The 25,326-nt window shown below is 41.0% G+C and overlaps 1 protein-coding gene across 1 annotated transcript; it reads right to left on the bottom strand.

Annotated features, from left to right (window-relative positions):
* Nucleotides 1-1,569: 1,569 nt before the first annotated feature.
* Nucleotides 1,570-25,326, bottom strand: dcst2 (DC-STAMP domain containing 2). Its single transcript, XM_060920817.1, has 16 exons — nt 25,280-25,326; nt 24,903-25,159; nt 22,042-22,212; nt 21,755-21,856; nt 21,440-21,634; nt 20,127-20,192; nt 18,122-18,335; nt 17,540-17,697; nt 17,233-17,397; nt 13,432-13,599; nt 11,403-11,503; nt 9,002-9,132; nt 8,497-8,624; nt 3,924-4,017; nt 2,575-2,745; nt 1,570-1,777 (listed from the first exon to the last, which is right to left on the bottom strand). Exons 1-16 carry the CDS (start codon nt 25,324-25,326, stop codon nt 1,741-1,743), a joined length of 2,205 nt encoding a protein of 734 aa, XP_060776800.1. The 3' UTR covers nt 1,570-1,740.

The following is a 25,326-nucleotide window of genomic DNA, read 5'->3' as shown; positions in this document are numbered from 1 at the left end:
GGTATATGATTAGTTTTCTAGCCCTAACCCTTACCTCATGCACACTACCAGTACACAACTTAAGTGTTTTGTATCTGAAGGTACAATGAAGTTATAAAGGTAAGAATTCACAAAATAACAACAGATACTCAGGATTAAGAACATAATTCATTTTCTTTAAAAATCAAAATTTAAAGCAACATTGTATTAAATGACAAAGTATAAAAATATGGCAATAAAAGAAATATTTTATAGGCTACTATCAAAAGGATAAGCGCAAGTACACTTAAACATAAGGCATAAATATTTTAATACTTTATTACACTTTTGTTAAGTATATCTTGATCAAAAGTTTAAGTATAAGCTTAATATACTTAGACTTTTCTATATACTTTTCAGTATAAGCCAAGATACTTATGTATAACTTTATTAAGTATATCTCTGATAAGTAAATAAAAAGTAAACTGAAAGCATACTCTCTTATTTTAAGTTTAGGAGAAGTATACTTGAAGCACACTTGAATAAACTTCTTTTTTGTAAGGGTTGGCTTCACAGATGAATTAATTTATACTAGTATTTTATTTAATAGTTTTCTATTTGGAGCAGCACGGTGGTGTCGTGGTTAGCGCTGTCACCTCACAGCAAGAAGGTCCTGAGTTCGAGTCCCGTGGCCGGTGAGGGCCTTTCTGTGTGGAGTTTCTGCCTTTCGCCCGTAGTCAGCTGGGATAGGCTCCAGCTTGCCTGCGACCCTGTAGAACAGGATAAAGCGGCTAGAGATAATGAGATGAGTTTTCTATTTGTTCTGGTGATAGGCTAACAGTTGCCTGAAGTTCACAGTCTACAATTTTATTGACTTTGGTTTTCCAAAAAATCTTGGACAACAACAACAGTGAAATAGTTCAAATGAATGAGACAACAAATCGATTCTGGTTGTAAAATGGTAAGTGGTAAGTTTGGTCAGGAATTGTTTGTGATGTTCTTCTGCCATGTCAAAGCACAAGCCTAAGATGGATTTGGTAATCCTGAGATATGTTTTAGTGCAGAAGTGCAGGACGAACAGACTCAAAAATTCCTTTGTCCCTCATGCCATCAGACTGTACAACTCCTCTCTGGGGGGGGGGGGGGGGGGGGGGGGGGGGGGTAACAGGAGGACAGAGGACGGGAAGGAGCAGTAGCCTAGTCTAACAATAAGCAATACCGGACAATGTGCAATATAAAGTGCAATATCTCTCCTGCTGCCCCCCCTCCTTCCTCTCTTCCCCATATCTTATTTTTATATTTGTAAATACTTAATTTATTTAGAACTTTTCTCTATTTCTTTTCTCTGTTTATCTGTAATGATGCTGCTGGAATCTTAATTTCCCTGAGGGAACCCTCCCAAAGGGATCAATAAAGTTTTATCTAATCTAATCTAATCTAATCTAATCTAATCTAATCTAATCTAATCTAATCTAATCTAATCTAATCTAATCTAATAAGAGAATCCCACTGGGAAATCCACAAAGCCAGGGGTCATGAAAAAGTAGAGCAATAACTCAAAACCCAACAAACCCAACCACATTCTTAAAGAATATCTGAAAAAACAATGACATTTTCAAATTTTATAATGAAAGCACAAACCCTATAGTGATTAACATACTTTTATATGATTTATTGGGTTAAAGCAACAATGCTGTTCTTCTAGATGATGGTGGACTTGTACTGGAATGTGATTAGAGTGGCCTCTGTCTTGCACAGGTCTCAAACTATGCTTTCAAACATTCATACGTATGAGGTATGGCACTGGTCTTCATCAGCTCTGTCAATGAAATACACACACACACACACACATGAAAACAGAAAGGTCCCATGATATGATGTGATATGATCCCCATGATATGATATATTTAAATAATATTGGCTGGCTTTTTTTTCATGGTATATCAGATATATTCCATTTTGCTGCCCTGCGATAACCTGGCGACTTGTCCAGGGTGTACCCCACCTCTTGCCCATAGTCAGCTGGGATAGGCTCCAGCTTGCCTGCAACCCTGTAGAACAGGATAAGCGGCTACAGATAATGGATCGATGGATTCCATTTTGCTAGCATGATATTGAACAAGTCAAAGACGAGTTGAATATCATGCTAGCTGAATGGAATATATCTGATATACCACGAAAAAAAGCCAGCCAATATTATTCTTATTATACATACACATTTCTTTTGGGTGTTCAACGTGTCTTTCTCTTACAAAATTCTCTCAAAATCTTCCGTATTTAATGAAGCAAACCTGGCGGCCATGTTTGGTTACAAATTGTCACAGTCACTCGCTAGCATGGAAGTTTTACATCTCCGACATGTGACGTCATGTTGTCTTGACAACCATGCAATGTCGTAAACCATATTCAACGCTCATTCTCCGTTGGGTAGAGTGACGTAATACATGTAGGATAAGCGATATGATAACAATATTGCATGCTATCAAACAAAATGAACGAAACCTGCTAGAAGGGAATAGAACACATGTTTCTTTTCCGCTGGAAAAGTGTCCTGCATGTATAATAAGATATGACATGGTGTACCTTCTGTGTCAAGTGTGAAAGTGACTTCACTACCTGAGCTCAGAGTTGCTGCTGTGTGAATCACTCCAGTCCTCATTAGTTACAGGCTTCTCACTTGCCATGGACACACGTCTCCTCATCAGTCTTATCCTGTCAGCATTCTGATTGATGTGTGATGTCATAGCCACATCTGACAAATTCTCTTGCTCCTCGTCACTGGAGTCACTGTGACACAATGTACAGTATTTTGTTTAGATGGTAACACATGGGGTGGCACAGTGGTTCGCATTGTTGCATCACAGCAAGAAGGTTCTAGGTTCGAACCTGCTGTGTGGACCTTTCTGTGTGGATTTTGCATATTCTCCTCGTGGGTGTGTTCTGGTTTCCTCCCACTGTCCAAAGACATGCGGGTTAATTGGCTACTCTAAATCTCCCATAGATGCGAATGGATATCTGTCTCACTGTGTTAGCATTGTGATAGATTGGCGACCTGACCAGGACATACCCCGCCTCTTTCTCGGTGTCAGCTGGGATTGGCTCCAGCTCACCCACGACCCACAATGGATAAGCAGTATAGAAAATGAACGCATGATTGAATGGTAACACGTGTTTGCTCCTAACACAGTTTCAGTTGTTGCATTCTTGATCAAATGAACTCATTCATTCATTCATCTTTAGTAAGGACTTTATCCTGATCAGGGTCATGGATCTAGAGCCTATCCCGGGCACTGGGCACAAGGACATACCTTAAAAGTGATGCCAGTCCATTGCATGGCAAAGTGCAGTTGTACCTAGACACAATTATTTATTCTTAGGGGCAATTTAGCATAACCAATACAATGTTTTTGGAAGGTGGGATTAAACCACAGAATCTGGGTCAACCCACATGGACAGAGAGAGATCATTCATAGAAACTCCACATAGACAGTAACCCAGGCTTAGGATTGAACCAAGGACACTGCAGTTTCGTCACATTGTCACCTTGAATGAACTCAAATAGCACAATTATCTATACAGTATATTTCAAACAATAATTTTTTACAACTTAAAATACAGAGGAACGAAGCAGTATTATTGTAGTATAACCTATAACAATACAGAGTCACACAAAAGCCAACACAATACATAAGCATGAGAACTGTGAGTACCTGAGAACTATTCACTCATGCCCCTTGAATTTGTGAATGGCATCAGCATAAAAACATAAAATCATAAGATGAATATATTTTACCAAAGCAGTGTTAGTTAGTCCATAACTGCATTAAAATTTGGTCAAGGACCTTTGAAATGTAATGTTGAAATGTCATTTCTGATTTGTTTTCCTTATGCTTTTGAGCACCAAATGTAAACTTCAGCTTTCGCTAAGTGCTAGCTTGTGCTAAGTTCAATAACAGTTGACTCACAGCTCATACTGGGAGTCTTCTTGGAATGTCAGGGGCCCCATACAGACAGCACAGATGTTCCCCATTACCCTGAAGCAGTGCATGCAGAAACACCCTGAAAACAAATATGTATATACACATACAGATATTTGAGAGGTTATATACAGTACTGTGCAGAAGTCTTAGACACATGTAAATAAATGCTGTAGACCAAAAATGGCTTAAAAATAATAAAATGAAATGTTTCAACATTATCTCATCTCATTATCTCTAGCCGCTTTATCCTGTTCTACAGGGTCGCAGGCAAGCTGGAGCCTATCCCAGCTGACTACGGGCAGAAGGCGGGGTACACCCTGGACAAGTCGCCAGGTCATCACAGGGCTGACACATAGACACAGACAACCATTCACACTCACATTCACACCTACGGTCAATTTAGAGCCACCAGTTAACCTAACCTGCATGTCTTTGGACTGTGGGGGAAACCGGAGCACCCGGAGGAAACCCATGCGGACACGGGGAGAACATGCAAACTCCGCACAGAAAGGCCTTCGTCGGCCACAGTGCTCGAACCCGGACCTTCTTGCTGTGAGGCGACAGCGCTAACCACTACACCACTGTGTCGCCCGTTTCAACATTATATATACAGTGGGGCAAAAAAGTATTTAGTCAGCCACCAATTGTGTAAGTTCTCCGACTGAAAAAGATGAGAGAGGCCTGGAATTTTCATCATAGGTACACTTCAACTATGAGAGACAGAATGGGGGGAAAGAATCCAGGAAATCACATTGTAGGATTTTTAATGAATTAATTGGTAAATTCCTCGGTAAAATAAGTATTTGGTCACCTACAAACAAGCAAGATTTCTGGCTCTCACAGACCTGTAACTTCTTCTTTAAGAGACTCCTCTGTCCTCCACTCGTTACCTGTATTAATGGCACCTGTTTGAACTCGTTATCAGTATAAAAGACACCTGTCCACAACCTCAAACAGTCACACTCTAAACTCCACTATGGCCAAGACCAAAGAGCTGTCAAAGGACACCAGAAACAAAATTGTAGACCTGCACCAGGCTGGGAAGACTGAATCTGCAATAGGTAAGCAGCTTGGTGTGAAGAAATCAACTGTGGGAGCAATTATTAGAAAATGGAAGACATACAAGACCACTGATAATCTCCCTCAATCTGGGGCTCCACGCAAGATCTCACCCCGTGGGGTCAAAATGATCACAAGAACGGTGAGCAAAAATCCCAGAACCACACGGGGGGACCTAGTGAATGACCTGCAGAGAGCTGGGACCAAAGTAACAAAGGCTACCATCAGTAACACACTACGCCGCCAGGGACTCAAATCCTGCAGTGCCAGACGTGTCCCCTTGCTTAAGCCAGTACATGTCCAGGCCCGTCTGAAGTTTGCTAGAGAGCATTTGGATGATCCAGAAGAGGATTGGGAGAATGTCATATGATCAGATGAAACCAAAATAGAACTTTTTGGTAAAAACTCAACTTGTCGTGTTTGGAGGAGAAAGAATGCTGAGTTGCATCCAAAGAACACCATACCTACTGTGAAGCATGGGGGTGGAAACATCATGCTTTGGGGCTGTTTTTCTGCAAAGGAACCAGGACGACTGATCCGTGTAAAGGAAAGAATGAATGGGGCCATGTATCATGAGATTTTGAGTGAAAACCTCCTTCTATCAGCTAGGGCATTGAAGATGAAACGTGGCTGGGTCTTTCAGCATGACAATGATCCCAAAGACACTGCCCGGGCAACGAAGGAGTGGCTTCGTAAGAAGCATTTCAAGGTCCTGGAGTGGCCTAGCCAGTCTCCAGATCTCAACCCCATAAATCTTTGGAGGGAGTTGAAAGTCCGTGTTGCCCAGCGACAGCCCCAAAACATCACTGCTCTAGAGGAGATCTGCATGGAGGAATGGGCCAAAATACCAGCAACAGTGTGTGAAAATCTTGTGAAGACTTACAGAAAACATTTGACCTCTGTCATTGCCAACAAAGGGTATATAACAAAGTATTGAGATGAACTTTTGTTATTGACCAAATACTTATTTTCCACCATAATTTGAAAATAAATTCTTTAAAAATCAGACAATGTGATTTTCTGGATTTTTTTTTTCTCATTTTGTCTCTCATAGTTGAGGTATACCTATGATGAAAATTACAGGCCTCTCTCATCTTTTTAAGTGGGAGAACTTGCACAAATGGTGACTGACGAAATACTTTTTTGCCCCACTGTATATAAAACAGCAGGGCAGCACGGTGGTGTAGTGGTTAGCACTGTCGCCTCACAGCAAGAAGGTCCTAGATTCAAGCCCAGCGGCTGGGGAGGGCCTTTCTATGTGGAGTTTGCATGTTCTCCCCGTGTCTGCGTGGGTTTCCTCCGGGTGCTCCGGTTTCCCCCACAGTCCAAAGGGGGAAAGTTGATCGTAGGTGTGAATGGTTGTTTGTCTCTGTGTGTCAGTCCTGCGATAACCTTGCGACTTGTCCAGGGTGTACCCCGCCTCTCGCCCATAGTCAGCTGGGATAGGCTCTAACTTGCCCGCAACCCTGTAGAACAGGATAAGCGGCTACAGATAATGAGATGAGATGAGATTTAATTTTGTGCTGGAAAACGAACGTTTGGAATCTAAAATGTTTTTGTACTGACCTGATAATGGAGAAATCATAAAATAGAAATTTATAACAAAGTCTGTATGAAAAAGAAAATGGGGTACCTAAGACTTTTGCACAGTACTGTATATAGTTTATATACTACTACAGTGGTGCTTGAAAGTTTGTGAATCCTTTAGAATTTTCTATATTTCTGCATAAATATGACCTAAAACAACATCAGATTTTCACACAAGTCCTAAAAGTAGATAAAGAGAACCCAGTTAAACAAATGAGACAAAAATATTATACTTGGTCATTTATTTATTGAGGAAAATAATCCAATATTACATATCTGTGAGTGGCAAAAGTATGTGAACCTCTAGGATTAGCAGTTAATTTGAAGGTGAAATTAGAGTCAGGTGTTTTCAATCAATGGGATGACAATCAGGTGTGAGATGGCGCCCTGTTTTATTTAAAGAACAGGGATCTATCAAAGTCTGATGTTCACAACACATGTTTGTGGAAATGTATCAGGGCACGAGCAAAGGAGATTCCTGAGGACCTCAGAAAAAGCGTTGTTGATGCTCATCAGGCTGGAAAAGGTTACAAAACCATCTCTAAAGGGTTTGGACTCCACCAATCCACAGTCAGACAGATTGTGTACAAATGGAGGAAATTCAAGACCATTGTTACCCTCCCAGGAGTGGTTCACCAACAAAGATCACTCCAAGAGCAAGGTGTGTAATAGTTGACAAGGTCACAGAGGACCCCAGGGTAACTTCTAAGCAACTGAAGGCCTCTCTCACATTGGCTAATGTTAATGTTCATGAGTCCACCATCAGGAGAACACTGAACAACAATGGTGTGCATAGCAGGGTTGCAAGGTGAAAGCCACTGCTCTCCAAAAAGAACATTGCTGCTCGTCTGCAGTTTGCTAAAGATCATGTTGACAAGCCAGAAGGCTATTGGAAAAATGTTTTGTGGACGGATGAGACCAAAATGGAACTTTTTGGTTTAAATGAGAAGTGTTATGTTTGGAGAAAGGAAAACACTGCATTCCAGCATAAGAACCTTATCCCATCCGTGAAACATGGTGGTGGTAGTATCATGGTTTGGGCCTGTTTTGCTGCATCTGGGCCAGGATGGCTTGCCATCACTGATGGAACAGTGAACTCTGAATTATACCAGCGAATTCTAAAGGAAAATGTCAGGACATCTGTACATGAACTAAATCTCAAGAGAAGGTGGGTCATGCAGCAAGACAATGACCCAAAGCACACAAGTCGTTCTACCAAAGCATGGTTAAAGAAGGATAAAGTTAATGATTTGGAATGGCCAAGTCAAAGTCCTGACCTTAATCCAATCGAAATGTTGTGGAAGGACCTGAAGCGAGCAGTTCATGTGAGGAAACCCACCAACATCCCAGAGTTGAAGCGGTTCTGTACGGAGGAATGGGCTAAAATTCCTCCAAGCCGGCATGCAGGACTGATCAACAGTTACCAGAAATGTTTAGCTGCAGTTATTGCTGCACAAGGGGGTCACACCAGATACTGAAAGCAAAGGTTCACATACTTTTGCCACTCACCGATATGTAATATTGGATCATTTTCCTCAATAAATAGAAGACCAAGTATAATATTTTTGTCTCATTTGTTTAACTGTGTTCTCTTTATCTATTTTTAGGACTTGTGTGAAAATCTGATGATGTTTTAGGTCATATTTATGCAGAAATATCGAAAATTCTAAAGGGTTCACAAACTTTCAAGCACCACTGTATATACTCTATCTAACATTTCCTGCAGATATCACCATCATGTTCCTTCTTTCCAAGCCTAAAGCTAAAGCCGAAAGTCATCAAGCTAATCAAGGCTTTCTGGATCCTCTGAATACTAAAGCAAAAGGTTTTACACTCCATATGATTGAGGTTGCGGATACCTGGGTTGTAATATTCAAGGCAATATTTCCTTTAACACGAATACTAATATGACCTGTGCAGTTCTGAGTAGAGCAGGTGTACACATTAGAGCGGTTTTTGACCTTCACAGCTTTCCCACAGGCCAGGCATGACTTATCATACAATCCCAGGAATCTGGCTATGGTGACTCCACCTGGCACACTGCAAGCATATACAGACACATAAATCAGACAGTGAAGGCTCTACTATATACAATGCACACACACAATTGCCAGATCTGGCAGTGCTCCTTGATTCCTAAACTCCTCATGCACAGACAATTATAGAGTAATCACAGCTTCGTAATTAACAATTCATTATAAAAAACACGGATTAAATCATTTTAAATGACACAACTAACAGGTACTATTTAATTCTGGCTGCGGTTGTTTACTGAGTCATATTATCTGTATGCATCATTCCCTTAGCCACCCAACATTAAGCTGTTCTTAGAGCATGTTTTCCACCAGAACAGTATCTACTTGTGTCTGACTAATCATTAGCTAATTCCACTTCAAACAGTATATGGTGTGACTCACCGCAGTGCCAAAGTTTGCAGTACACTGCCATTTCCCTGGTTCTCCTGTTCCCTGGCCACCACCCGCAGCAAAGCTTTCCCCAGCGAGCCACGCTGAGAGAGGATACGACTGCGGAGTTGCAGAATCCTCACCTGCAAAACGTGAAAAAGGATACACACTTATCTGTAACCTGACCTTGAAATCACAAAATTCAAGAGAAAACAAAGAAATAATTATTAGGGGAAAAAAAGAGAAAAAAACCCTCTGGTTGCATAAGTATTCACACCCTTTTATAATGGCTGCCCTAATTGTGTTCAGGTAACCATTCAATAAAAATTATGTCCAAAAGCCTCAGGAAAAGTGATTTTCTGATTTACTCTAAAAAAAAAAAACATTGCTTGTAGGATTTCTTTGACACTATTATGCTGGTGTAGCTATGGTTCACAAGGAGCTGACAGTGGAATCTTATTGTCTAAAGGAGAATGGTATAAAAGAATACCAGGGTACTGGATGTAAAATGGAGCACTCTGAAGATTATTATCAATAAGTGGAGAAACATTTACCAAGATCAGGACAACCCTCCAAATTTCTCTGTTTTGTTTTTAAAGGTGAAAATATCTGACATCATTTATCTTGCTTTCTGGCTTTACATCACGAACCCCCCCGCTATTTCAATAAGGGGGAGTAAAGATTTTATATCCATTGTACCAAATAGTTTAGTTTACACACCTGATGTTTTGTCTCTTATCTGATTCTTCTTCTTCTTCCCTTGGTTAGTGGTATTCTAACTTTTTGGAACTCATTTTGTGAGACAACAGGAACAGATTCCAGAGTTAAAAGCAACTGGCAAAAGTGACTCGATCTTTGTTGGCCATCAGAAACCAACTCAACAAGTAAATTTTATGTTTCACCTAATATACAGTAGATTTAAAATACCAGTGTACGGTACTGATTAGCTAGATAGATAGATAAAATATTTAATTTATATACGGTACGAGTCAAAAGGATACACCTTCTAATTCAGTGGGGTTTTTTTTCTTTATTTTTATTAATTAAGACACTTCATGTCTTAAAGTAATGATGGATGTCGTTTCTCTTTACTTAGTCGAGCAGTTCTTGACATACAGTAATATGGATTACTACAGTTGTGCAATAGGGCTATTTACTGTATTTTTATTATTTCCTATTTGATCTCAAACACATTAAGAAATTGCACTAATTAAATTTTAACGAGGCACACCCGTTAACTGAAAAGCATTCCAGGTGACTACCTCATGAAGCTGGTTAAGAATTATAACATTCTTGAAATAGCTGAAATACATTTGTTTTCCTCCTTCACTGAGGTCAATAATGGATGCAGCTAGATGTAAAAAAATGTCAACGTTATCACACACCAGTATTGATAGTCCACAGCACATATAATCCACACAAAACAGAATACTGTCCCATTAGCCTATGGTGGGAAAATACCTTTCTCAAAATAAACAAACCTCGAAAAGAAATTAAACCAAATAAAAAATGAATGTGACTCTCTCTCTCTCTCTCTCTCTCTCTCTCTCAAAAAAAGGATCTTCTGAGCCAAGATCTTGCTAATTATGCTCATTATGCAGCCATGTTGCATACAACTGCTAGAGAATGGGATAAAGTGGTACACTAGATGGCCAATAGTATGTGGACACCTGACCATCACACCCATATGTGGGCCTTACCCAAACTTTTGCCACAAATTTGAAAGCACACAATTGTCTATAATGTCTCTGTATGCTGTATCTTGAAGATTTTCCTTCAAGTGGCCTAATACAAACATGTTCCAGCATGACAATACCCCTATACGCAAAGCAAGCTCCATGAAGACATGGTTGCCAAGGTTGGAGTGGAAGAGCTTGAGTGAACTGAACACTTTTGCAATGAACTGGAACATTGACTGAACACTAGCCCTTCTCTCCTAACATCAGCATCTGACCTCATTAATGCTCTTGTGGCTGAATGGGCAGAAATCCCACAACCACTTTCCAAAATCTAGTGGAAAGTCTTCCCGGAAGAGTGATGGCTGTTACAGCAGCAAAAGTGGACCAACCTTGGAATGGGATATTCAACAAACACATATGTGTGTGATAGCCAGATGTCCACGTACTTTTGGCCATATTGTGTATTATGAATGCAGGAGGTTTCATTTTTTTTTAAATGTGAAGGTTGTATCATTCACCACCACTGATTTAGCTAGGTGGTTTTGCACCCAAAAAATCCATTATAATGTCTGATCACCCAAACGGTTTTCCAGTGAGGACAGAAATCTTTAGCTAAGATTTTTGAATACTGTGAAGGGGATTACCAAGGAAAGAAAATTTGTTGACTATTGCAAAAAAGAGGGGGGGGAAAAAAACCTTAACTGCGGTTATGTGGCTGGTGATGGTGGTCTTACTTTTTCCCGCTGAGGGTGGTAACGTGCGCACACAAACCTCTGCAGTCGTTTCGCATAACTTCCAGCAAGCACCACGAAAAAGGCAAGACCATAAAGAAAGCCTGTGAATTAGCATAAAGTGTGTTACACACGTAATACAGGTTAAAATGTAAACAGCAGATCATGAGGGTAGTGGCTAAGCCAAGCAGTTCTCTTCCAGTGAGGGTAGCCATCATTTTTGGGCTGGGAAATGTCAACAAAAAGCCTATAATGAAGAAGCCAGATAGCTGGATGCATTGCAAGACTATATTACATATTGTATACATTGTGAGCTCTATCATAAAATTGAAACTGTCAGTCAATTAATTAATCAATCAATCAATCATAGCTTTATTTATCTTCAATATGTACAATGAGTCAAAGACTCGTAACAACTACATTCGAACTAATAAAAGATCTAAATTAAAAATATACAAATCCAAACATTAAACTACTATAATAGTTAAATATCCATCCATTCATCCATTATCTGTAGCCGCTTTATCCTGTCCTACAGGGTAGCAGGCAAGCTGGAGCCTATCCCAGCTGACTACGGGCGAAAGGCGGGGTACACCCTGGACAAGTCGCCAGGTCATCACAGGGCTGACACATAGACACAGACAACCATTCACACTCACATTCACACCTACGGTCAATGTAGAGTCACCAGTTAACCTAACCTGCATGTCTTTGGACTGTGGGGGAAACCGGAGCACCCGGAGGAAACCCACGCGGACACGGGGAGAACATGCAAACTCTGCACAGAAAGGCCCTCGTTGGCTGCTGAGCTCGAACCCAGGACCTTCTTGCTGTGAGGCAACAGTGCTAATCACTATACCACCGTGCCACCCATAATAGGTAAATATCAAATACTGTATATATTATTATATCGGTGGCACGGTGGTGTAGTGGTTAGCGCTGTCGCCTCACAGCAAGATGGTCCGGGTTCGAGCCCCGTGGCTGGTGAGGGCCTTTCTGTGTGGAGTTTGCATGTTCTCCCCGTGTCTGCGTGGGTTTCCTCCGGGTGCTCCGGTTTCCCCCACAGTCCAAAAACATGCAGGTTAGGTTAACTGGTGACTCTAAATTGAGCGTAGGTGTGAATGTGAGTGTGAATGGTTGTCTGTGTCTATGTGTCAGCCCTGTGATGACCTGGCGACTTGTCCAGGGTGTACCCCGCCTTTCGCCCGTAGTCAGCTGGGATAGGCTCCAGCTTGCCTGCGACCCTGTAGAACAGGATAAAGCGGCTACAGATAATGAGATGAGATGTCTTTAAGTTGAGAATATAACTAAATACAATTTAACTCTATTGTTCACAAATATTACATTTGCACAATGTGCTACTAGTAAGATTAATTTTCTTCACGGTGCTTTTAAACTTGATTAAAGAATCAAGATGTCTCAGTTCTGTAGGGAGATTGTTCCACATACGAGTCACCAGATAGGTAAATGATCTGTGAGTCCATTTGCTGTTCGATGTTGGTTGTGCTAGTCTGAGGTTACCCCCTCTTAAATTATAAACTGTATATTATCACCCCATATAATACAGTAGATTTAGCAGGAACATCACGTAGGCCACAATTAGCTGAATGTTACCTATATTGTACCTAGTGACCATCATTTTTATCTTATAAATAATTTGTATGTTATCATAAAGTAACACACAAGACTAGGCTGAATAAAACTCCAACCATTTAAAGAACTTAATCTATCATGCATCAACAGTTGTAGCTCATAAAAATACATAGTTACATACAAAGTATGACTTTAAAATGTCACTGCAGGTTTACTTCCTGTTCCTCAGCCATGGCAGGCATTCATTTATTGTTCTAGAAGTTCATCATTTTGATAAGTTCCCCTCGATCACTTCTCCTTCATTATTTTTGGACTACTCCCAAACTTGACACCAAATTGGCATAAATATTGACAGCATGTGTAGTCCCAATCCTAACCACTAGATGTCCTTAGATATCTGTTGGTCCATTCACACACAAAGCATTCATACTGTATGTACCTATGAATAGGTAGACCATGTATTCTGGCTCCAGAGGTTCCATAAGGCACTTCTTGTTCAGTATTGTAATATTCCCTTTCTGCAGAATGTCAAAGGAGGCCAGAATATCCTTAAAGATGTCAGAAGCATATCCTGAGCCACTCACTTGTAAGTCCACAACCAAAGGAGCTGGAGAAACATACAGTATTAAACAATTATTAGAAGACTATGCTATTTAGAAAAGGAGGAAACTGAGATTTCAAATTGTGCCAAGTATCGACATTGACAAGTTGGTGAAATCTCATTCTCACTCACTTCTTCCAGCTTGTCCCACTTATGAGTGTGGGGTCGCTGCCATGTGGACCCTATTGATGCACATGCCATATATTAATTGAAGCATAGTTTTACGCCAGATGCCCTTCCTGCCAAAATCCTCTCACTTCCAAGTTTGGGAAACAACCATTCACACCTATGGATAATTTAGAGTAGCCACTTAACCTAACTGACCGCCTGTTGGCCTAGTGGTTAGCGTGTCCACTTCTTGATCAGGAGATCGCCAGTTCTACTCACGGTCGGGTCATACCAAAGCCCATCATAAAAATGGTACCTACTGTCGTCTGGCAAGGCACACCGCGATACAGATGCGAGTGGGGAAGTCAAACTCTCGCCGTTATCAGAGGACTAGCCCCCCACTATAACCCTAACTGTATAGGCGAGAAGCCAAGGGCTATCGAAACGGAGGTTGGCGCTGCACCCATATGCCTTAAAGAGCTGGTTACTACTTGGACAGGAGACTGCCTGGGAAGACCGATCCTGGCGTGAGAGGACTTTAACTTGACTGCATGTCTTTGGACTGTGGAGGAAAACGGTGCACCCAGAGGAAACGCATGCAGACACAGGGAGAACATGCACACAGAACTCCACATAGAAAGGCCCCCATCAAACCCAGAATCTTCTTGCTGTGAGGTGACAGTGCTAACCACTGCACCACCGTTCCGACTGGTGAAACCTCATTGTATTGGTAATTATTTGTGTCACAACATTTTAAAGGAGCAGTTTGTAACTTTTATAGTATATTCCTTCCCTGCTATGATCAACAAATGTCATTGACAAGCCTTGTCCTATCCCCCATCTAGAGGTGTGTATCAGGGCTGGGAACCCATGGGACCCACCAATTTTCATTTGAGCAAGCAGTCAGATGTAAAAATTGCAGCACAAATACGTGCAACATAATGTCGTTTTTTGTTGTTGTTATTGTTTTTAATAGAGCCACGTACAACCCCGATTCCAAAAAAGTTGGGACAAAGTACAAATTGTAAATAAAAATGGAATGCAATAATTTACAAATCTCAAAAACTGATATTGTATTCACAATAGAACATAGACAACATATCAAATGTCGAAAGTGAGACATTTTGAAATTTCACGCCAAATATTGGCTGATTTGAAATTTCATGACAGCAACACATCTCAAAAAAGTTGGGACAGGGGCAATAAGAGGCTGGAAAAGTTAAAGGTACAAAAAAGGAACAGCTGGAGGACCAAATTGCAACTCATTAGGTCAATTGGCAATAGGTCATTAACATGACTGGGTATAAAAAGAGCATCTTGGAGTGGCAGCGGCTCTCAGAAGTAAAGATGGGAAGAGGATCACCAATCCCCCTAATTCTGCGCCGACAAATACTGGAGCAATATCAGAAAGGAGTTCGACAGTGTAAAATTGCAAAGAGTTTGAACATATCATCATCTACAGTGCATAATATCATCAAAAGATTCAGAGAATCTGGAAGTGCGTAAGGGTCAAGGCCGGAAAACCATACTGGGTGCCCGTGATCTTTGGGCCCTTAGACGGTACTGCATCACATACAGGCATGCTTCTGTATTGGAAATCACAAAATGGGCTCAGGAATATTTCCCGAGAACATTATCTGTGAACACAATTCACCGTGCCATCTGCCGTTGCCAGCTAAAACTCTATAGTTCAAAGAAGAAGCCGTATCTAAACATGATCCAGAAGCGCAGACGTCTTCTCTGGGCCAAGGCTCATTTAAAATGGACTGTGGCAAAGTGGAAAACTGTTCTGTGGTCAGACGAATCAAAATTTGAACTTCTTTATGGAAATCAGGGACGCCGTGTCATTCGGACTAAAGAGGAGAAGGACGACCCAAGTTGTTATCAGCGCTCAGTTCAGAAGCCTGCATCTCTGATGGTATGGGGTTGCATTAGTGCATGTGGCATGGGCAGCTTACACATCTGGAAAGACACCATCAATGCTGAAAGGTATATCCAGGTTCTAGAGCAACATATGCTCCCATCCAGACGACGTCTCTTTCAGGGAAGACCTTGCATTTTCCAGCATGACAATGCCAAACCACATACTGCATCAATTACAGCATCATGGCTGCGTAGAAGAAGGGTCCGGGTACTGAACTGGCCAGTCTGCAGTCCAGATCTTTCACCCATAGAAAACATTTGGCGCATCATAAAACGGAAGATACGACAAAAAAGACCTAAGACAGTTGAGCAACTAGAATCCTACATTAGACAAGAATGGGTTAACATTCCTATCCCTAAACTTGAGCAACTTGTCTCCTCAGTCCCCAGACGTTTACAGACTGTTGTAAAGAGAAAAGGGGATGTCTCACAGTGGTAAACATGGCCTTGTCCCAACTTTTTTGAGATGTGTTGTTGTCATGAAATTTAAAATCACCTAATTTTTCTCTTTAAATGATACATTTTCTCAGTTTAAACATTTGATATGTCATCTATGTTCTATTCTGAATAAAATATGGAATTTTGAAACTTCCACATCTTGCATTCTGTTTTTATTTACAATTTGTACTTTGTCCCAACTTTTTTGGAATCGGGGTTGTAAATCCATTAGAAACTTCTGGAGCAGATGGAATGGTGAGAATTTCTTCAGGAGTTGATGAGAGTAGCAAAAACAGTCAGTACACTTCTACCTCTAAATAACTACACCCCCTCTGTTGCAACTATGTCACATAGTGTTTGTTTGTTTGTTTGTTTGTTTTTGTTTGTTAAGGATAAAGGGCCAAGCCAAGCAGTTCTCTTCCAAGCTAGAGCTCATTTCTGGGCTGTAAAAATGTAGATGCATTGGATGGCTTTATTGCAAGTTTTTCAAGATATCTAAACTCTCTTTCATATATTATTAACTGCTCCTTTAAAATGAAATTTGAACATTGGAAATATCAATGATGAAAAGGTGTTGTGAGCATGTCACTGTCTATTGGAAATAAGGCTTCTTCTTTTGGCTACTCCCATTAGGGGTCGCCACAGCAGATCATCATGATCTGCATATTTTGGTTTGGCATAGGTTTTTACACCGGATGCCCTTCCTGACACAACCCTCCCCAATCTATCCAGGCCTGGGACTGGCACTAAGTATGCACTGGCTTGTGCAACCTCAGCGGCTGGGTATTTTACCTAATCTGCATGTCTTTGAACTGTGGGGGAAACCGGAACACCCAGAGGAAACCCACCCAGACACGGGGAGAACATACAAACTCCACACAGAAAGGCCCCCGTCGGCCATGAGGTTCGAACCCGGAACACTAACATTATAGTAAGATGTCAGATCTAAACTTTGGTTGAATTAAGCCCTGTCTGCTAAGAAGGCAGGCGTATTTTAGAAATGATCATATGATCTAAATGTTATCATGTATTTGAATTTGTTTTTCTCAAATATGTCAATTTTTTGTTTAAATAATCATCAATATCAATTTCCAATTATGTAGGCAATTTACAAGGCCTGCATAGAATGTATCAGAGTATTTAAGAAGTGAGCAATCCAAAGCCTCTTACCGCTAGCCACAATCTCTTCTTGAGCATGGTAATGCAGAACATCAAACACCCAGAACACCATGAGGTCTAAGACGATCACCACACAGCCCATTACCACGTGCTTAAGCATAGACACCAGGTTGGTCACGATTCTCTGCTTCTCTCGAGCCGTCAACCGCAAACTATCTGAGACAGTATGCAGAAGTGATTTATATAAATGTTATAATCTACAGATCCACAGTTTTGGCTCCTCTTTAACAATTATTGAGCCTGGCATTGTTTGTCTTTATCTTTTTTACATCAACCAAACACACACAAAAATTCTCACAGGGTGTGATGTAGGTCAGAGCCTCTTTCTCACTGAGGGGCAGAACTGCTGGTTTTCCTTGTCTAGAGAACTTGTGGTCCATCTCTACAAATTGCTCTGTTATGTAGAAGTTGTCAAAATCGTCTACATGAAGGTAATGGTTTTTGTACAGGACTGCCCTGTTCACAAGTGCAAAATGTACAAACAAGGTATCACACACTACACAGTCAACAGATTACACTGTATTATACAAGTACTTTCATTTACTTCATGTAAAACGTGCATACAGTAGGTAATAAACACATGCTTCGGGGTTTCTGCAGAACCATTTCTATAATAACTAAATAAATAAATAAACCTCAAACTGTATGTATGTATGTATGTATGTATGTATGTATGTATGTATGTATGTTCAATTTGCCTCATAGAAAGCCAGGTTTATTTTTTGCCTGTTTGAGTGAGTGTACCACCGTATTAAACTCCTGAACCTCAACAATGTATTTTCTAATTCTATTTTTTTCCAAGGACTTTTCTGGATCTTTATGTCTAAAGGACAGTAATTCACAGACTGAGGTCTTTGTTAACTACTAATGGCAGACTCACTGCAGGTACATGAACAGCAGCAGAAACAGGCCCACGTAGGTCAGTAGACCCATGAGGTCCAGGACATGCTCTCGGTCCCTTGACACTTCCTCCATGATCTTCTGAACCATATGCTGCACAGACTGACTGCTGTTCAGATCCATCTCAAAGTGCACAGAGGCCGACATGTTGAACTCAAACTCTTTCTTCATTTGATTGAATGCTGCAATAATTGCTAGAGTGAAAACAAACCAATTAATAAAAGACCCAGCTTTAACCATAAACCATATATACAGTGGTGCTTGAAAGTTTGTGAACCCTTTAGAATTTTCTATATTTCTGCATAAATATGACCTAAAACATCATCAGATTTTCACACAAGTCCTAAATGTAGATAAAGAGAACCCAGTTAAACAAATGAGACAAAAATATTATACTTGGTCTTCTATTTATTGAGGAAAATGATCCAATATTACATATCCGTGAGTGGCAAAACTACGTGAACCTCTAGGATTAGCAATTAATTTGAAGGTGAAATTAGAGTCAGGTGTTTTCAATCAATGGGATGACAATCAGCTGTGAGTGGGCACCCTGTTTTATTTGAAGAACAGGGATCTATCAAAGTCTGATCTTCACAGCACATGTTTGTGGAAGTGTATCATGGCATGAACAAAGGAGATTTCTGAGGACCTCAGAAAAAGTGTTGTTGATGCTCATCAGGCTGGAAAAGGTTACAAAACCATCTCTAAAGAGTTTGGACTCCACCAATCCACAGTCAGATTGTATACAAATAGAGGAAATTCAAGACCACTGTTACCCTCCCCAGGAGTGGTCGACCAACAAAGATCACTCCAAGAGCAAGGCATATAATAGTCGTCAAGGTCACAAAAGACCCCAGGGTAACTTCTAAGCAACTGAAGGCCTCTCTCACATTGGCTAATGTTAATGTTCATGAGTCCACCATCAGGAGAACACTAAACAACAATGGTGTGCATGGCAGGGTTGCAAGGAGAAAGCCACTGCTCTCCAAAAAGAACATTGCTGCTCATCTGCAGTTTGCTAAAGATCACGTGGACAAACCAGAAGGCTATTGGAAAAATGTTTTGTGGATAGATGAGACCAAAATAGAACTTTTTGTTTTAAATGAGAAGCGTTATGTTTGGAGAAAGGAAAACCCTGCATTCCAGCATAAGAACCTTATCCCATCTGTGAAACATGGTGGTGGTAGTATCATGGTTTGGCCTGTTTTGCTGCATCTGGGCCAGGACGGCTTGCCATCATTGATGGAACAATGAATTCTGAATTATACCAGCGAAGTCTAAAGGAAAATGTCAGGACATCTGTCCATGAACTGAATCTCAAGAGAAGGTGGGTCATGCAGCAAGACAACGACCCGAAGCACACAAGTTGTTCTACCAAAGAATGGTTAAAGAAGAAGAAAATTAATGTTTTGGAATGGCCAAGTCAAAGTCCTGACCTTAATCCAATCGAAATGTTGTGGAAGGACCTGAAGCGAGCAGTTCATATGAGGAAACCCACCAACATCGCAGAGTTGAAGCTGTTCTGTATGGAGAAATGGGCTAAAATTCCTCCAAGCCGGTGTGCAGGACTGATCAACAGTTACCGGAAACGTTTAGTTGCAGTTATTGCTGCACAAGGGGGTCACACCAGATACTGAAAGCAAAGGTTCACATACTTTTGCCACTCACAGATATGTAATATTGGATCGTTTTCCTCAACAAATAAATGACCAAGTATAATATTTTTGTCTCATTTGTTTAACTGAGTTCTCTTTATCTACTTTTAGGACTTGTGTGAAAATCTGATGATGTTTTGGGTCATATTTATGCAGAAATATAGAAAATTCTAAAGGGTTCACAAACTTTCAAGCACCACTGTATAATCTAATACTGTATCTAGATCTTTTATATAGTCTTTGGTCTTAACTGACTACGTTACTACATCCTAAAAGAACAGGGTGCAATAAGGTTTGGGGAGAACAGGACGAAGAAATTGTAGAACTTACGGTAAGCCAGTTTTCTCTTTAGATGGTTTCCAATATATGAGGGTAAGAGACATAAGAACTCGCCAACTGTTGGGATTAAGATGAGGAGAAATATTACATCGTATTGCATTAAATATTGGAAATATTTTGAAGTCAGTGATTAAAAAACAGATAAGGTAAAAGCACATAGTACTCTCCATATCAGTAAACTTTTCAGATGACACTTGCACTTTCTGAGTTAATATTAAGAACTTCTGGACATTATTCGTATTCTTATTTTTACTTTTCAACCCCTGATATTTCCTATGCAGCAGCATTCAAGCTGTAGAGCTCTGTTTGTCTGAGGCTGTGTTTGTACTCTGAGGTCATGTTTGGATTTAAAGGCAGCACTGGCACTAAGTTAGTCTTGGCGCAGAGGCAGACATAAAACAATAATTTATTCAAAATGAGAGCGTGCTGGCAAAAGACGGAAGTGAATGAGTCATGGCCAGCCAGCACAAGAATGAGAAGGGAAATGAGAAAACCATCGTGCAGGCTCGGCGTTTAGGGCAGCTCTTATACTAAAACATTGATCCCTACATGGATCACAAATTTTAAACCATTTATGGTGGCTGACACGTAGCACTAACGGCTGCACAAACCTACTACAGCCACTGACCCTGAATGTATTCTTACATGGTGATGTTGTAGGGGCATTATTATGAAGACTTTAATCTAAAGTGCTGTACTATATAATACAACATGGTACATTGTGTATGTAAACACACAGTAATCATATATACATTTTTTATATTACAAAACCAAGTTGGAGGAGGGGCGGCACGGTGGTGTAGTGGTTAGCGCTGTCGCCTCACAGCAAGAAGGTCCTGGGTTCGAGCCCCGGGGCCGGCGAGGGCCTCTCTGTGCGGAGTTTGCATGTTCTCCCCGTGTCCGTGTGGGTTTCCTCCGGGTGCTCCGGTTTCCCCCACAGTCCAAAGACATGCAGGTTAGGTTAACTGGTGACTCTAAATTGACCGTAGGTGTGAATGTGAGTGTGAATGGTTGTCTGTGTCTATGTGTCAGCCCTGTGATGACCTGGCGACTTGTCCAGGGTGTACCCCGCCTTTCGCCCGTAGTCAGCTGGGATAGGCTCCAGCTTGCCTGCGACCCTGTAGAAGGATAAAGCGGCTAGAGATAATGAGATGAGATGAGATGAAGTTGGAGGAGAAAAAAACAAGGAAAAAACAAACTTCACCACAGTAATGAGTCAGAAAGCAATGATTAGAAGCTTCCTGTAAAGATGTTAATTTTAGGACTGCAGAAGGTCACAATAATATGTTTGTGGAGAGGCTGACCGCGCGTGAGGCCACAGAGAGGTCTGAAGCCATCCAAGATGTGGCAGAGGAAAGAGAACACTGAGAGCAGCTCCATACAGTCAGCACGGCCCTCGTCAAACACTGTGTTACATTTCTTATACGGTGTTCCCATCTTCTCATTACAGACATCGCCGATGCTCACCAAGAAGTGTAGCACGTTCCTCAGAGAACGAGCTGAAAAAGGTTCGAATAAGAGAGGACGAAGTGGTTACCATGGAATACTATGAATCATTTCAGGAGTCAAGACTGTTTGCTTTGTCCATCTGTCACTGAAGTACACTGAAATTCACTCACAGACATGGCGTACAGACTCAGTAAGAGCTCTGATGAAGTTCTGCACTCTGCCTGCCAGTGAGTAGGCGTTCCTGCTGACCTCCCTTACCTTCTCCAGCACAGCTATGTTCACAAATCAGAAACACAAAGGCACCAGTGTCAGTCATTTTTGAATTACGGAATACCCTTTCCTTTCAGACAATAAACTTAGATGTATTGTATCTCAAATAAGAGAACGAAGAGCACCATGCTCATTTGCTCTTTGAATTTAGGAACATATAATAAAGGCTAGTGAAGGCATGACTTACGCAGCAGAGGAGTGGCAGCTCGCTGCATGAGTTCCTGGGTTTGGTTCATGGCTAACTCGGCTCCGCATACTATACTGGCTGCTGCTCGGTCAAAGTTTTCCAGAGTGTTGTTCAAGGGGCCTTGAACCACAAGGGTGATGATGAGGAAGAGCAGGATTTTTTTGCCCTCCCCTTCAGAGGTAGAATACACACATGAGGAGAGAGATCTAGAATTATCCTATCCACATTCACTAGACATGAGCAATTGCGCGCTCTGATTAGCTACTCTACTACTAGGATATCAGCTCATATACTGTGAGTAGAGAAAAACAAAATGGCGGAGCGTGCTGCTCAACCAACTGAGGACGAAATAAAAACTCTACTTGAAAACAAAACCACATAAAAGCAGCAAAATATGGAATAAAAGTATTTGATGGTAAGAATTTACTTTTTATTTTTCAAGAATTATTATTATTATTATTATTATTATTATTACTGGCGGCATGGTGGTGTAGTGGTTAGCGCTGTCGCCTCACAGCAAGAAGGTCCGGGTTCGAGCCCCGTGGCCCACGAGGGCCTTTCTGTGTGGAGTTTGCATGTTCTCCCCGTGTCCGCGTGGGTTTCCTCCGGGTGCTCCGGTTTCCCCCACAGTCCAAAGACATGCAGGTTAGGTTAACTGGTGACTCTAAATTGACCGTAGGTGTGAATGTGAGTGTGAATGGTTGTCTGTGTCTATGTGTCAGCCCTGTGATGACCTGGCGACTTGTCCAGGGTGTACCCCGCCTTTCGCCCGTAGTTAGCTGGGATAGGCTCCAGCTTGCCTGCGACCCTGTAAAACAGGATAAAGCGGCTACAGATAATGAGATGGGATGAGATGAAATTTGCAAAAAAAAAAATACTCTCTCAAAATCCAGTGAATGTGGAAATAATAAAACAGTTATTCTATCAATCTCATCGTACATGGCTTATGGCCGACTCGGCGCTACGCACCTCATCAGATATCAGCTCATGTATGATTCAATTTCGTGGAAAAACTGTTAAACATTCAATGGGTCTAATGAATAGTTTTATGAAAGTAAACAAGTGAAGGGGATTTGTCATTGAACCTAAGAAAGAGTGGCACTAGTTACAGGGGCGCAGATAGGATTTTTGAACTGGGGGGACTGAGCTGTCAGCAAATTATTCCATTTTGTGTATATATATATATATATATATATATATATATATATATATATATATATATATATATCTGTGTGTGTGTGTGTGTGCATATATATATATATATATATATATATATATATATATATATATATATATATATATACACATACACATATATACATACATACATACATACACTACCGTTCAAAAGTTTGGGGTCACTTTGAAATGTCCTTATTTTTGAAAGAAAAGCACTGTTATTTTCAATGAAGATCACTTTAAACTAATCAGAAATCCACTCTATACATTGCTAATGTGCTAAATGACTATTCTAGCTGCAAATGTCTGGTTTTTGGTGCAATATCTCCATAGGTGTATAGAGGCCCATTTCCAGCAACTCTCACTCCAGTGTTCTAATGGTACAATGTGTTTGCTCATTGCCTCAGAAGGCTAATGGATGATTAGAAAACCCTTGTACAATCATGTTAGCACAGCTGAAAACAGTTGAGCTCTTTAGAGAAGCTATAAAACTGACCTTCCTTTGAGCAGATTGAGTTTCTGGAGCATCACATTTGTGGGGTCGATTAAATGCTCAAAATGGCCAGAAAAATGTCTTGACTATATTTTCTATTCATTTTACAACTTATGGTGGGAAATAAAAGTGTGACTTTTCATGGAAAACACAAAATTGTCTGGGTGACCCCAAACTTTTGAACGGTAGTGTGTATACATGTTATTTCACCTCCCTCACTGCCATCACCAGGAACTACCTGCAGGCCAGGACAATGATAACATTTTAACATAGCCTATGGAAATCCAAAGTTTACACATTATCATCACGCACAGAAATTGCAAAACTGCAAAACTAGTTTTAAAACCGCTAAGTTCCAACTGTTAAACACAGCGAGAGGCTGGGCTACGTGTGTGTGTGTAAAGTGTAAACCAGTGCATCCTGACTTTCTAACTATGCCTGTGTGTTGCGTGAGTGGCAGTCAGTCAACAACTCTTCGCAAAGTTTCCTTATGAAACAATATGCTCGCTGAAATTATGGCAGGGAACGCCAGATTAACATTAAAACTGCCTTCTGAGCACTGTATCTACAGGCTACCACCGAAAGAAGGAGGCTACCAGAAAGGCATCACTCCGTACGATTTTACTTTCACTACGACATTACTTTGAACAGACTATCAAAAAATTGCAAGGTGATATGATAAAGTAAGGCACAGTTTACTTACAGTTGGTTTTTTTTGAAAAAATGATGCAATCGTTTTCTGCCTTTTGGCACCCTTCATCATGCCGTGTGGGGGTCCTGAACTAGGAGGCGCTGTCCCCGATATGCCTGTCAAACTTGTTGTGGGTAACCATAGCAACCAAGCTCGAGCTCGCAACCCGTGCAGTCTGCGCAGTTGCAACTATGTATGCACTGCTGTGCACCTCAATAAACCGAATGGTAATTAGTCTTTTGATTTTTCCGTGAGGTTTGCCTTATGCAAAGAAAGACAGCATAGACGTTTTTTCCTCCCTATAAGTGGGGGGGACCGAACGAGATGAATTTAAATCTGGGTGGGACGAATCCCCCCCCCATCTGTGCCTGTGACTAGTTATTGTGTAACATATATAATATGCATAACATACTCAATCACATAGAGTTTAATGCAACTCGATGTATGATGATGATGGAAAGGATTGAAATGATGGAAAATGATGGAAAAGATTCTTACTTGAGCACAGCATGGGAAGCATGAGTGTAATGTTGGCACGCACACTAACGGAGAAACCCATTCCGAAGGCTGTGAAGGCGGCCATGGTTACCGTGGTGATGATGCAGTACCAGAGTGCATGCTTCTGTATGTATATTGCTGTTACACCATAAATGAAGACAAGCAGCAGACCAAGCAAAAAGGCTGCAAGACTGCGCCAGGCACGACTCCATGCTGAACTGCGGAAGATCCTGAGCACCTGGCTGTTGAGTCTCCTCCTGTCAAAACAGAAACAAAATCAAAAGTTAAAGTGGAAACAATTTTAATTAGCCAGCTATATGTCTTCTGTAATACAGTATCTTTGTCTTCTCTACCTCCTCATCAAAACTCAGACTCACCTTGCCTTTTTAGGACGCAGCTCCTCAACCTTTATGTAGAAACCCAT

This window comes from Neoarius graeffei, chromosome 5, assembly GCF_027579695.1.
Source record: "Neoarius graeffei isolate fNeoGra1 chromosome 5, fNeoGra1.pri, whole genome shotgun sequence".
NCBI classification, from domain to species: Eukaryota; Metazoa; Chordata; class Actinopteri; order Siluriformes; family Ariidae; genus Neoarius; species Neoarius graeffei.
Note: the sequence above shows the minus strand (reverse complement) of the source record. Positions and strands in the feature narration are given on the sequence as shown.